Genomic DNA, 13,240 nt, shown 5'->3' with positions numbered 1-13,240 from the left:
TCCCCTCAGTGTCCCCATCTGCGCGCTGCCAGTGGCTCTGGTCCCACACGGCAGCGTGGCCAGGCAGCATGGCTGGGCCGCAGGGCTGGGCGCAGGGCCGGGCAGCGTGGCTGGGCCGCAGGGCCGGGCAGCGTGGCTGGGCCGCAGGGCCGGGCAGCGTGGCTGGGCTGCAGGGCTGGGCCGCGGGGCCGGGCAGCGTGGCCGGGCAGCGTGGCTGGGCTGAGGTACCTTCACAGCCCCTCACGGTGACCTCTGCAAAGGGGTTGTCACAGCGGTTGCACTGGCGCCCGATGACGCCAGGCTTGCAGGGACACTGTCCCGTCTCCATGTCGCAGGCGCGCGTGTGGGAGCCAGATGGGAAGCAGTCGCAGGGGTAGCAGGTGTCACTGCTTTGGGGCCTGTAGTAATTGGCCTAGAAAAACCAAAATGAGAGACACGAGGTGTTTGACTTCCAAACTGCCCACATTTCTGAAACCTGCTCTAATAGCTTGTACATCATAAAAGGGCTCATTTAGCAGAGCACAGATAAACGTTATGTTACTATTATCAGAGACCCAGGGTTTGAATTGCCATTTGCAGCAGAGCCACAGGGCCCATATCACTCCTTGGGCACTTGCAACAAGTGCCCACCAAACATATTCTTGGAGGATTTACAGTTTTCTCAGCTTTGCAATTCTGCTCTTGTATGGCATGAAGGAGCCACTAAGGAAACTTCCTGCACTGTGCATTTGTGTTTCACGTAGAGGGTGGAGAGGACGCAATGACCCCATATTCAAATCACCTCTGTACATGTATTTGATCTGAGGCATTAGGATTGCACAAGAGCGTGGAGCTGGCACCCCACTGACTCCATTTCATGCAACAGTTGCTGTGTGTCCTGCTGGCATTTCAGAAAGGAGCAGGGGGCCAGATTCACAGCCGCCAGTCTGTACAAGCCCAGCTCCTCTGATGTCATTCAAGCCAGTTTAAAACCTATTGTGAGAAGTCCTTTGTAAAACCTTCATGACGAGGTGCCTCCCCTCCCATGTCCCCCATCTGTCCCTGCCTGTCCAGAGATGAGGAAAGCATTTAGCCCTGCAGCTCTCTCCAGCTGCCAGGCCTCTTGCTGGCCATAGCACAGGGGCAAGCTTCGGCCAGCTGGCCCGAGCTGTTTCATGGCCATTACTCACTTGTGATGCACAAAACCCCACTGACACTCCTCTGCACCCTGGCCTGATCTCCCGTGATAAACCAGGCTGCACTTCAGAGATCAGAGCCAGGCTTTCATCCTCTCAGCTCGCTTTTCCAAACACAAATAAGATAAGAGCTGTACAGTATGATTTGGAGAAGGGTGGTGCCAGCAAAATGTTTTGGGTAATGATTAACTCCACTGTGCACATACATATATATGTGATACAAAGCACAACTGTGTGTACTTTGTATCAGATACTCACTTGTAATTATAAGTGGTACAGTTTCTTTTTAAATTAAAATTTTGACTTAAGACTGGTTTCTTTTGCTTACCTTGCAGTGGCACTCTCCATTGGTCTTATTGCAATCAGAATCAAACCCTTTACTAGTCTCACAATTACATGGGCCACAGATGGGATTTCCCCACCAACCTCTGGGACAAGGTAGGTCGATCCTATTAAAGAAAATCAAATTGAAAAAAAGTTATTTTAAGTTCCCTCTTTAAAAGGGTGAAAATAAAGCTTTGGACCAAATCTGCACTCAACTGCATCAGCTTACAGACAGTAATGTATCTCAAACAACAATCAATACATATATAAATATAAATACACTATGATATGGGAAAACTTAGAATATCAGTGCTATGAAAACCTAGAGGGAATGCTTCTCTAAGTATTTTCAAGTGCAGGTGGCTCTGAGCCGGTGCCCTGGTTTATCTACTACCACAAACTGCCTTGGGGTACAGCTCCCCAACACTTTATGTCCCACTCCCCATCCCCATCCTGCCCCAGCCCACAGGGACACCAGTTCAGGTGCAAAGCTCTCTCCAAGTTCATCCTATAAAGAAAAGCCACTACTTTCGACCAACCTGGCTTTCTTGGACTGTTCACTACAAGGTCTGAAAAGCCCTGCTCTGCCTGAGGAGAGACAGGGGACCCATGGCTGGAGACATGGAAGAGGGGAGGGTGGCAGCTTTGATCTGGACTGTGGATCAAAGACTATGATTCAGACTGAGTGCAGCAGCACTGGAAGCTAAGCAGCAAGCCAAAGGCCACCCCTGCTGAAGGAAAACCCCATTCCCACTGGGACTATTTCATCTGGGGAGCCTCTGAGATGGTTATCCCACAGATGCCCCAACACTAGTTCTGGCAAGGAGAGCTCTGATTCTCTGATAGCTGGGAGTGTTTGTCAAGCAATAGCCTGAAGGACAAGGGCTCTGAGACTGGGATCCTGGAAATGCACAAGGCATCCCCTCCCTGGTGCTCATTTTTAGGAAAGAAAAACTATTTCCATCTGTTTTGAAGACCAATTTTATTTATGGTAATTGGTAGGTATTTACTTCTAAGCTTTAGAATATGAAAACCACAATGTTGCACTTGACACATGTCAGCAGATAATGACAAGGGACAATGTCTCTGTGTCCCTAATCCAGAGGAATGAAAGACAAATCTCGAAACAGCATGGCCAACATTTGCAAGCCCACACTACAAAAGGCAGAGGAAGAAGCTTGCAGTTTTCAAAGGGAAAGAAACATCACATGAGCCATTCCTAAACAGGCAGACAAATGCACTTCATTTGCACATCATGAATGGCCCATATTACAGTAAATCAAAGTGCCGCCTTTGGGATAAGGCTGGTTGCTGAATGCTTATCAGAGACCAGGAAGCTGCTGACGAGGGAATCAGCACGTTTCTCCCACAAAGCAACAGACACAGGCCCCAGACTGTCCAGAAGAGATGGCTCTTTGCCAGCTCAGGGACTGGACCTACACTGCCAAGAGACTTTATCTTGCTAGAGGCCACCGAACTGGTGCATCGCTCTGTGTGCTGGGGAAGCTGGAGGAGAGATGCAGAGCAAAGTCAGGCCAAGCCCACCAGAAAGTACAGGTGAGATGCAGTGCTGTGCAACACAGCAGAACTGGTTGAGCCCCTGAGAAGCTGATGAAGCAAACTGGCTCCTGAATAACATGTCTAGTTTCTGAGAAGAGTTCAGGAATGCCAAAAGGCAACGGAGCCTAAAATACCACTCAAATTGTAACAGGAAAGTTTATCAGGGCAGAACAGGAAGTGGGAGGACTGATGCCCTAGGTGAAGAGCTTCCTGGCAGGATCAAGAAACCAAGAACAAAATAATTCTCTTACTTGCTTTCACAGTACTGTCCGTAGTAGCTTTGTCCACACTCACAGGTGTAGCCATGGGATGAGCTAGGTTTGTGCACGCATGTGGAGACATGCTCACATGGGTTCAAGTTGCATACATCAACACAGTCTCTCCCAAAGTACCCTGGGGAGACAAGGTAAGAAAATTACAGCAACCATTGTAATTTATGATTTGCATGTCTCCAAAAGACTGTCTGTCTTAAGCTTATACACTAATAACCCATCTTTGATAATCAGTAGATTCCCCCTGAGATACTGTCAGAAATGAAACACTCCTTTCCCTCTCAAACAAAATGATAGTAAGCCATTCTTTTTGACAGTCTGTTACCATGCTTGAGGCACCCTTGTGCCTTTGGTTCCCAGCTTTATATTTGGAGCATGTGCTGCAAATAGTTTTGTATTCTCTCGCTGCATGTATGGGAGGTGACTGTGCTGGGTGCTGACAGCATGTGCTGGCTACACGCTCCAAAACTGAGAAAACATCCAAAGTATCTTGATTAGGATGTAGAGTGAGAGACTGAAATTCAACAGCAGAAAAGGCTGAGAAAGAAAGAAAAAAAAAAACATTAAAAGAAAAGGGGAGGTGCACAGGAGTTTTTTGGACCAGAGACTGTCTTTCCATTTGGTGGATACATTGCCTGGATTCTTAGCCCAGGAATGCAGCTTCCAGGGTGCTAGAGTAAGAGTGAGAAGGGTAATACTGACTGGAAGAGGAAGAATCAGAAGATGAACACTTTGCCAGCACGCTGCTGCTGCTGTGCTGCTTCTGATGAGCTCATGGAGGTGTGATCCAGCTCCTGTATGAGAGGCCAGCAGGTTACCTGGGTCACAGACACAGGAGTAGCTGTCCCAGTCGTCACTGCAGTAGCTGTGCTGGGGACATGGGTTGGAATCACAAGGGTTATCCACTTCACAGCCCTCCCTCACGTTGATCTTGATAGCCTGTTTCATGTTCAGTGTCGCTATGTTTGTAGATGTCTCTCCCATTCTTACTCCCTGGTGACAAAAGACAATTATTTTAAAATTAGTCTCCTTTCAGAGTACATTATTATATTTATTATTTTTATCAATCAATGAGGCTACATTTTAAAGAAATCACCTGATGAGCCAAACCCAGATTTTTTTGTCAAATATTTTTCCCCTATGTGATAAGATTTGTACCTGGCAAAGTGGGCAGACTTTAATATTTTGATTCTTAGATAATTTTTATGGAGGAAACAGAAATGTTTCAGGCTGGATGAAAAAGAAACCTCCCACATTTTCACCTGGGCATTTTCTCATGAGTTCAAAATTTATTGCTACACTTTTAATTTCATACCTGCATACATCCATAAAATCCCTGCTGAACAGAGACTTGGTCTCCAGAGACACCTCCCACAATGATGCTTTTCATTTTCAATCCAGGTAGTTGATTTCCAATCTGCACAGTGCTCTGTGAGGAAAACAACAGCTGATAAGAAGCACTATCAGAGTTGTGATAGAGTCAAGCAGTAGCTGACAGATTACATAAAAAATACCAAAGCAGTGAGGAGCCAGACATTGGAATGTGTCTTTTTATGACTTCTTTGTAAGATATATTATCATAAAGTTTAATAAATTAATATAATTGATTAGGCATAAATCACTGCAGAACATGTCTCACAGCATAAGTACTTGTCCACAGTCCTCTATCCTAGTTTCTCCTAAAAGCATTTGTGCAGTGCTCAGTGGCAAAGCTTCTATGCTGCCTTACCTGGTACATCCCATAGTCCAAGGACATGACAGCAAGGTACTTGAGATCTTTACCATCTTTTGCACTCTTCAGCTCTACTAATAAATGATGCCATTCCCCATCACTGACCCGTGACTGGCTCATCTTCAAACTAGCAACCTGGCTCAGGCCACTGTACACTTCAAACTGCACATAGTTGTTCAGTATCTGTTGGGGGAAAAAAAAACCAACCATGTCTTTTTTTGCTACATATTTGTACTTGATGCAGAAGGAGGTGGAGGGCAAGATAATAACATTTCCTAAGAAAACCCAAAAGGAAAAAAAGCTCAAAGAGTAAAGATGGGAATGCTTGCAAGAACTCCTTGTATAATTTTGGACATTCAGACTCCAGCTTCCCTTATGGGCAAAAAACCCCCAAAGGAATAGATCCATTTTTTACATCTATATTAATGCCCACTACTACCTCTGACTAGAAAAATAATCTTAAATTAATATGGTTTTTATAATGATATTTTGATCATTCACTTTTTGATCATTGTAAAAGGCTAAAGTAATGATATGTTTTTATTGACATGCATTTAGCTAGGTGGATGGAGCTGTGTAGTTCATCTGGCCATATCCACTGCTGGGGGAGTATTAATTCTTTTCTAGGCAAAGGCAGCCACACTTTACCTGAATGTTGATCTTGGATGCAGCCCCAGCATTGGCTTGCATTAACATGCCATTGACTTTCCTGGTTCTGAACATCAGCCCAATGTACCACGGTACGGAGATGGTGATGTCAAGGTCACTCCAAATGATAATGCTCTCACCACTGAAACGCTGAGGAGAAGGCATTGCTGTGAATCAAAATACACAAGAGAAATGGTTTTTATCATTCAGGACAAATGTGAAGAGGAAAAATGATGCTATTTCACAGGGAGCTAGTCCCTCTTCCACTGAGCTACATTCAATCTACCATGGATGAAGAGGTGGTCTAGGGGAGCTACTGTGAAAGAGTTGATAATACTGCAAATTCATAACCTACCCTGGTTGTGGGTAGGCATCTTGGTGCCTGTACTCAAAAGCAGCACCTCCACACTGCTATGGCATTACCCACATGAGAGCTGTTCCTAGAAAGGGAAGCTCAGGATCTATGCTGATGTAGTTCTGCTGGTGAGTGGGTGGACAGAGCAGGAAGTATGAGGGCAACAGTTGCTTCAGATGTTTTCAACACAACCTTGATTACCTGCTTCTAATTAACAGATTAAACACAGGAAAAGGCTGGGAGGCAACAGGAAATATGAATTAATTGTGAATACTCCAGGGCCAGATTATTCAGCTGCCCCAGCTACACAGTCTTTTCACAGGGAGAAAGTTTGTGTGGAATTGCCTAAATCACCTGCCTTAAATATTCTGAGGTGACAGCTGCAAAATTGCCCTTCTCTCTAACCTTGCACAAGCACAGCTCCTACAGCTCCTTCTATTGAAGGCTCCTACAGCCTTCAATAGAAAGCACTTTGCTGATGGAAAATAGAGGAACACCCATCCCCTTGGACTTCTAAAGTTGTTACCCTGGGTAATAGGAGCTACAGTCCCATGGATTAGTTGATCCCACTGATTAGAAGCACAGATTAAGCCATGGGAGATCTGTGCTATTTGCAACACCTCATATGACACCTCCACCATGTGCGGAACCTTGTAGGAGATCTACAGTCAGCCCCTTCCTGACATGCTTGCTTGTGGGCATGTTGGTGAAGTTCATGGCAGCTTTTTGCCAGTGGAAGCAGGTCTTAGAGCCTGGGTACAACCACTACAGATTAGCACCCAGCCTTTTATTTCATCATGTGCTGAGTGCATGTCGGTCAGGGAAATCACAGGGCTTAACAGTCTTTCCCCTTCTGCTCCACAGTACCATATCTGCTGACACTTTCTGGATTTTTTGTAGTACATCATGTATATAAAAATGCATATGTGTTACTATATACTATGTGCATATGTGTAAGTTCTTAGAAGAAGGTTGAGGGATGACACCACACCAGAAAATGGGGGATAGTTGATGTGAAGTTGCATTTTTTTGAGGAATAAAGCCAAACCCCAAATTCTTGTATGTCTGCCTTGCTGGTGTCTACAAAGAGAAAGACTGGGGTGAGGAGTGGAGTGCAGGGGTTGGAGTAAAGTGCAAGCCCTTTAGTTCCCTATTGCAAGCCTTTTAGCTCCCTATTTGTGAGAAAGAAATAGTCAGAGACTACTGGGCTACCACTAGTCAAGCCAGAGGTGGAACTTGACTTGCCCTTCCTTAAGATGTGGTTACCCAGCCACCCCACACCAGGCTAAGGGCAGGCAGGCTAAGGGGCAGCCCTCCTCCCTCCTGCTCCAGCCTGTGATCTCACCTTTGCCAGAGAGGGCATATGGTGGAACAACTGCAGCATAGCCTGCTCTTGAAAACCAGATGGCAACTTTAAAAAAGGTTGTCACCAGATACAGATGTCTCAGGTTGCTTAAAAGTTGAATGCAGTACTTGAATTCTGGCTATCTGGGCCAGGGCACAATTCTGGGCCAGGGCACAATTCATCAGCCCACACTGCACCACATCAATGTAAAAGCATATATCAATGTAAAAGTAGCCAGGACATCAGTGTTGAGCAGGATTATTTTCTCTTACTCCACCTATGCAAAAGTCAGCCTTTGCCTTCCTCCTCTGCCCTGCTGACCTTCACAATAACCTCAGCTTCCAACTGTGCTGCTGGTTTTCTGGGCTGTTGCTGAGGTTTTTGAGCCCATCTGCCTCTGGAGTGCAGAGGCAGGATGCAAAGTTGTGGGCTTCCCACCTGCTGAAGGCTGGGAATGCTGTGTGCAAGCATTTTGCCTTTGCTCCTGGGAGAACTGGACTGGCATGGCAATTAGCCACCTTCTTCCTTTTCTCACTGGTGGTGACTTTCTGTGCTTGCAAATACCATTCTCTTCCCACACCTTCTCCCAAACTCCCTCCCTTCCCTGGGGCCAGGGTGCACCTTTCCCTGCTAGTTAAATAGAAATCTCCATTTGTCAGTCCCCTCTGACCTCCCTCTTCCCCCCAGCCCTTCCTCATGCCTGGGACCAGGAGTGTCCATGGAGGGGGTGGCACATCCACTGTCCTCAGATGGGACCTGACCTCCCCTGTCACCACAGAGGCCCACATGATTCCCAGCACCCCCTGCCATGGGCAGTGCAGTGATACAAACTGATCCTGTGCTCAGAGTTTGCCACTTGAAGCACTGCCTGTGTATCCATGATCACTCTAAAGAGTCCTGTGCTCAACAGGCCGGCAGAAACACCTGAGGGCCATTCCCTGTGGAGACAGAGGGCCTGGGGAAACATCCCACTGGATGTCACCTGCAGTGTGGGAAACATGCTACCAACATCCCACTGGATGTCACCTGCAGTGTGGGAAACATACTACCAACATGCCACTGGATGTCACCTGCAGTGTGGGTGCTGGACATGTGGAAGCTTATGTTTAGGTCCAGCCCAAGGCTAGTGCAATGACACTGGCCATCCAAGTGTGAGTCAGACACAGCTGATAGATCTTCTTCACAAAATTGCAACACCTAATAGTTTAAAAGAATTAAATTACAATAAAGGGGAAAATAATTTTCCTTAATTTTATCTCCTTTCTATATATCAGAAGAAGGAGAGGGGACCTGCCAGAAGGTGAATTAACAGATTCTAGGAGGGTGGTGAAGGTAAAACATCCCATCCTCACTAGTGTAGACCAGATCCCAGAGGTTTTGAAGAGCAGGAAATGAAAAAAAGGTTAATTGGTAACTTGCCAAAGTCTTTGTCATCTGTTAGCCTGAAGCAGAACCAGCACTGCCATAGGGATTAAAGAAATGCAGCACTCCTACTCAAAACTGCAAATATTCTATTGAAGAGTTTAAAAAAAATAGCTGCCTAATAATAGCTAATGCTCTTAGGATCATAGCTGAGCATTCAAATAAGAAATTTGAAAGACAGGAGAATAGCATATCCGTGACTGACTCTATCTCCTGACTTTAACTTTGGGCTCCTGAAATCTTTGGTCACATTGTGTTTCTTTCTTGGCTTGCAATTTTTCCACAGGGACACTGGCCTACAAATACCATTAAAGAACCAAGCAGCCTGCTGCCTTCAAACTGTCAAAAAAACCCCACAAAGTGAGGCATCAGCAAGAACATGGGGTTTTTCATTAACAAAGGGGACATGCAGGAATGTACAGTGCTGGAGGCAGAGGTGCCAGCTGGGACTGGGGGAGGCAGTGCTGCTGTGACTGCCATCATCTCTTTCACCTGAATTAAAAATGAGTTTCCAGGGATGGCTACAGGGCAGCTCCCAGATGATAATCTAAATCCCAAACTTCATGGATTGGTCTTGAGTTTGGGATAAGAAAATAGTAAATAAAACAAACATTTGATCAAAATTTGAATTTCCATTTGAAAAACAGAGGCAAGGAGAGTCTTTGCATGTGACAGCAGTACTCCCATTTACACCAGTACAGGACACACCATAGCTGGGCCCCTGGCACTCCCTTCAGGATACATCAGAGTGGGTTTGTAGCACATTGAACAGCCAGTCATGAAGAAAACACAAGAACTTCACCAACAAACATTCTTGATATGAGACAAATGGAAAAATGAGACCTTCATACAAAACTGGGAAGCTCAAAATATTTGAGGAACTGCTACAGAAAGCAGGTACCAGGCTAGGGGCAATAATAACAGCTCTGGGCTCTGTGTGAGGTGGAGCATAGGAAGAGGTCTCCATCATTCCTTTTCCCTGCTCTTCACTCTGCAAACCTTTATCTCCAAGACAGAAACTTAACCCTGTGCCCTTTCCTCTTAAGCTAATATTGCTGCTTCTCAGGAAAGGGAAGAGAAATTGCTACTACCTAGACCAGTACCACTACCTAGACCTGGCCCAGTAGAAGCATGTTTTCTTTGCTGGAAGCATCCAGGAAGACTCCAAAGGAGCAGCCACCTTACAGCACCAACTCCATGGGTTGGTCCCCCCACAGGCTACTCTTCACCTCTAGGGGAAAAAACTGACTGCAAGTTCTTCACACCCTATAAAACTCACCTGCTGCTCCTTCCTTATCCTTTAGTAATGAGGTTTTACACATATATGCACACTGTGCTCAATCAAAGAGAAATCCAGTAAAACCGAAAGTGCTCTTACTTTGCACAGAATGCCTTCTTGCCAAAAAAGTAGTGATTAAAACAGCACATTCATCCCCAGTTTGAGTCAAAGCCAGTAAAGTCAGCAGGATTCTTTCCACTGATTTAAAGGGGCTTAGGATCAGGCATTTTTATTATAAACAAATTACTAAATACAGCCAAGTTCTTTGGAACTACTTTGCTTATGTAAGTAAATCAATGAAAGCTGCTCTTATTCATGACAGTATGTCATTTACTATAGAGGGGATCTCTAAAATGATTTCAAATAGATAACGGGTGACAGTCTCAGCTGCAATCTTCTGTTACCCTCAATCATCACAGCTGGACATAGGTGCTATGGGATGGCAATGACAGCAGTGACATGGGCACACATGACAAGCACAGAGAGCTCTGTGCAGCCTACCTTGCTCACAGTTCTTGCCTCCGTAGCGCACGGGGCACTCACAGATGTACGTGTTCCACTTGTTGATGCACGTGCCTCCATTCTGGCACCAGTTGGTTTCACAATAGTTCCTCTGAGCTGCACAGCCTGCAATTCAGGAAAACCATTGCTTTGTATGGTTTCAATAAAAAAAAAGGCTCTGAATGACTGTATTTGAGTTTTTACATAAAAAGAAGACATGACTACTATAGGTTTGTTTTTTAGCTTTTTTTTTTAAATGTTTTTGAGGTCAGTGAAGCAAAATGTGTATGGCAAAAGTTTATGTAAGCTGATCATGTGTTAAATGCACAAAGATAAGTCTGTCTATCAAAGGCATATGCTATGACTCTCTCCTTAATCCACAATCAATGCAACATACTTTAGAACTGCAATTTAGCTCTTACACAGACCTTCAGCAGCATGGACAGAAGGGACTTTCCATTTTTGTGTGTAAGAGCCAGTTTTTAGGATGATGAGAACATTTTGTATGCCTAATCACCGGAACTAATCCTGATCAGGGATCCAGGGACTGGAAATCAAATCAGAACTTCCAGCAGGCTGCTCCATGAAGCAGGTTTCACATTTGGGGAATTGCAGAATTTTATTTACAGAACAAACACAATTTATTAAAAAGTCATTGTAAGTGCTGTCTTTTTTGTGAACTAATCCCACTGGCTTTCACAGCAAAATGACATTTAATATGTAGTTTAAAAATAGAGGAGGAGAAGTCAATTTAGGAGTAAATTCCTGGCTGAAACTCCCAGCAATGCAGAAAGGCTAAACAAGCCCAGTCCTTTCTGATGTGCTGCTGAATCCTGGAAGTGTGCCCTGTGCCACGGCCTATTGTATGCCTCCCTGGCACAGGTGTGGACTGCACATTACTCAAACAATGAGGTCTGGCCAGAGACACAGTGGCAGCACAATGCCATACACCACCTGAAGTCCCTGCCCCATAGCTGCTTTGCCCTCAATAGTGCTAACAGGGGGACAGGGGACATTTCAGAACCCTGTGGCCCTTCCCCTTCCGGGGGTTCCTTGCAGTGCCAGCCTCGCCATGCTAAGCCATGTCCCACATGCAGATGTGGCAGAGACCTTTGTGGTGCTGACCCTTGGGGCACTGGTTGCCCATACCTGGCAGAGTGCCGTTATTGGCAATGAAACCAGCCATGTCGATGGGCTTGCTGTCGATGGAGAGGTTCCTCATGCAGCCAATGAACTGCCTGTTGTGCACCGGGAAATCCTCAGGCAAGTTTGGGACACCACCAAGGAGGAGAGGGCCAGTCAGGTCCAAAGATCTGAAGAAACAAAGAAATGCTCATAATTACTTGCAAGGAGTTTGTTTTGTTTTGTTCTTTATCTTCTTATCTTTATATTTTGTTCTTTATCTTACTGCTTCCATAAGCACATTTAAGCTGTACTTCCCTCTGCTACATGAGCACTTCCAGAGCTTGTTATCAAATGACTGTCCAGTAACACTAACTTTTAACTTAGGAGCTGTCATGTCCATATAGAATCCAGTGACCTGTCCCTAAAAGTTGCTAATATGCAGAAGAATACGAAAATTAGAGAAAAATGTGTAGCCACAGGACACTTCTTTCTGACCCCAGTCATGCAAGGACTAGCTGATGCCACTCAGCACAAGGTTGAGAAGCAGTACATTTTTATATAATGACTTAATTATCATATAGTGCCAACCCTTTTAAAGTCCTCTGAGGATCTTAGTCTTAATGACATTTAGTGGATGTAGGTTCTACTAAATGACTCCACACTGTGTGAGAAGTGTTATCATCTGGTCATTTGGATTAGCCCCAGTTTTTATAGTGTGCCCCTCTCTGGGGATATTAGAGCACCATGTGTCTCTCAGTGGTCTCTCTGCCATCACTCATTACTTTATATCCCCCTATGTTGCTTGCTGTTCACCTCCTCTTTAAGCTCAAAAGTACTAATTTTTGTTTTTCTTTCTTCACAGGAAACCTTTTCTCATAACCAGTGATTTTCAATGGTTGTTTGTTTACATCCTTTATTCCTACCTCTTTTTTAGACAGGACTCTTAACTTAAATGGTGGAAGTAATTCCATATCCCAAATGAAACTTTGTTACTTTTTGTTGTTATGTCACGTCTGTTTTTCCAACTTACTGATTAATCACTTAGTGCTCAGTGGTTAATTGCAAGCTGTTGAATCTCCACTGGAAAAAGAAAATGAGTGGAAAACACAAATACAGGGAATCCTTACTTTTTGGAGCCAGTCTGAGTGCCCTGGGCAGCACAGGTGTAGTTCCCAATGAGGCTCCCGAAGCGCACGGCCACTGCCGTGTCACAGTCGTCCACAGTCACCACAGCCACCTTCTCTCCAGAGGGCCCATGGGGAATTCCTAATCGGCCAATGTTTGGCTTCAAAAAGGAAATGGAACATGTCATACAGTGTTGCATACAGGTGGGATTTAAATGCTGGTTCAGTCAGCTCAGCAACACACTTCTTACTACCCCGCAAAGAGGACAAAAATAGAAGATGTAAATGAAACAGCAGAAGTTGGGTTATCCCATGACATTTAGGCAAGGAAAAGCCCTGATGGATGACTTCAGTCAGAGTCCACACATGCCCAGTATG

At 45.1% G+C, this 13,240-nt stretch overlaps 1 protein-coding gene across 7 annotated transcripts in view; it reads right to left on the bottom strand.

Annotated features, from left to right (window-relative positions):
• CELSR1 (cadherin EGF LAG seven-pass G-type receptor 1) overlaps window positions 1-13,240 on the bottom strand; it is a 166,046-nt gene that overhangs the window by 34,862 nt on the left and 117,944 nt on the right. For all 7 annotated transcript variants that reach the window (XM_054631425.2, XM_077179083.1, XM_077179084.1 and 4 more), the window contains exons 6-15: window positions 12,866-13,023; window positions 11,763-11,926; window positions 10,614-10,739; window positions 5,712-5,878; window positions 5,061-5,246; window positions 4,647-4,760; window positions 4,150-4,324; window positions 3,311-3,452; window positions 1,504-1,624; window positions 229-412 (exon numbers count right to left, since the gene is read on the bottom strand). In XM_054631425.2, the coding sequence (XP_054487400.2) occupies window positions 229-412; window positions 1,504-1,624; window positions 3,311-3,452; window positions 4,150-4,324; window positions 4,647-4,760; window positions 5,061-5,246; window positions 5,712-5,878; window positions 10,614-10,739; window positions 11,763-11,926; window positions 12,866-13,023 (1,537 nt within the window). The remainder of the gene's footprint in view (window positions 1-228; window positions 413-1,503; window positions 1,625-3,310; window positions 3,453-4,149; window positions 4,325-4,646; window positions 4,761-5,060; window positions 5,247-5,711; window positions 5,879-10,613; window positions 10,740-11,762; window positions 11,927-12,865; window positions 13,024-13,240) is intronic.

The sequence above is a fragment of the Agelaius phoeniceus genome, chromosome 5, assembly GCF_051311805.1.
Source record: "Agelaius phoeniceus isolate bAgePho1 chromosome 5, bAgePho1.hap1, whole genome shotgun sequence".
NCBI lineage: Eukaryota > Metazoa > Chordata > Aves > Passeriformes > Icteridae > Agelaius > Agelaius phoeniceus.
This window is presented reverse-complemented; position numbering and strand designations above follow the sequence as displayed.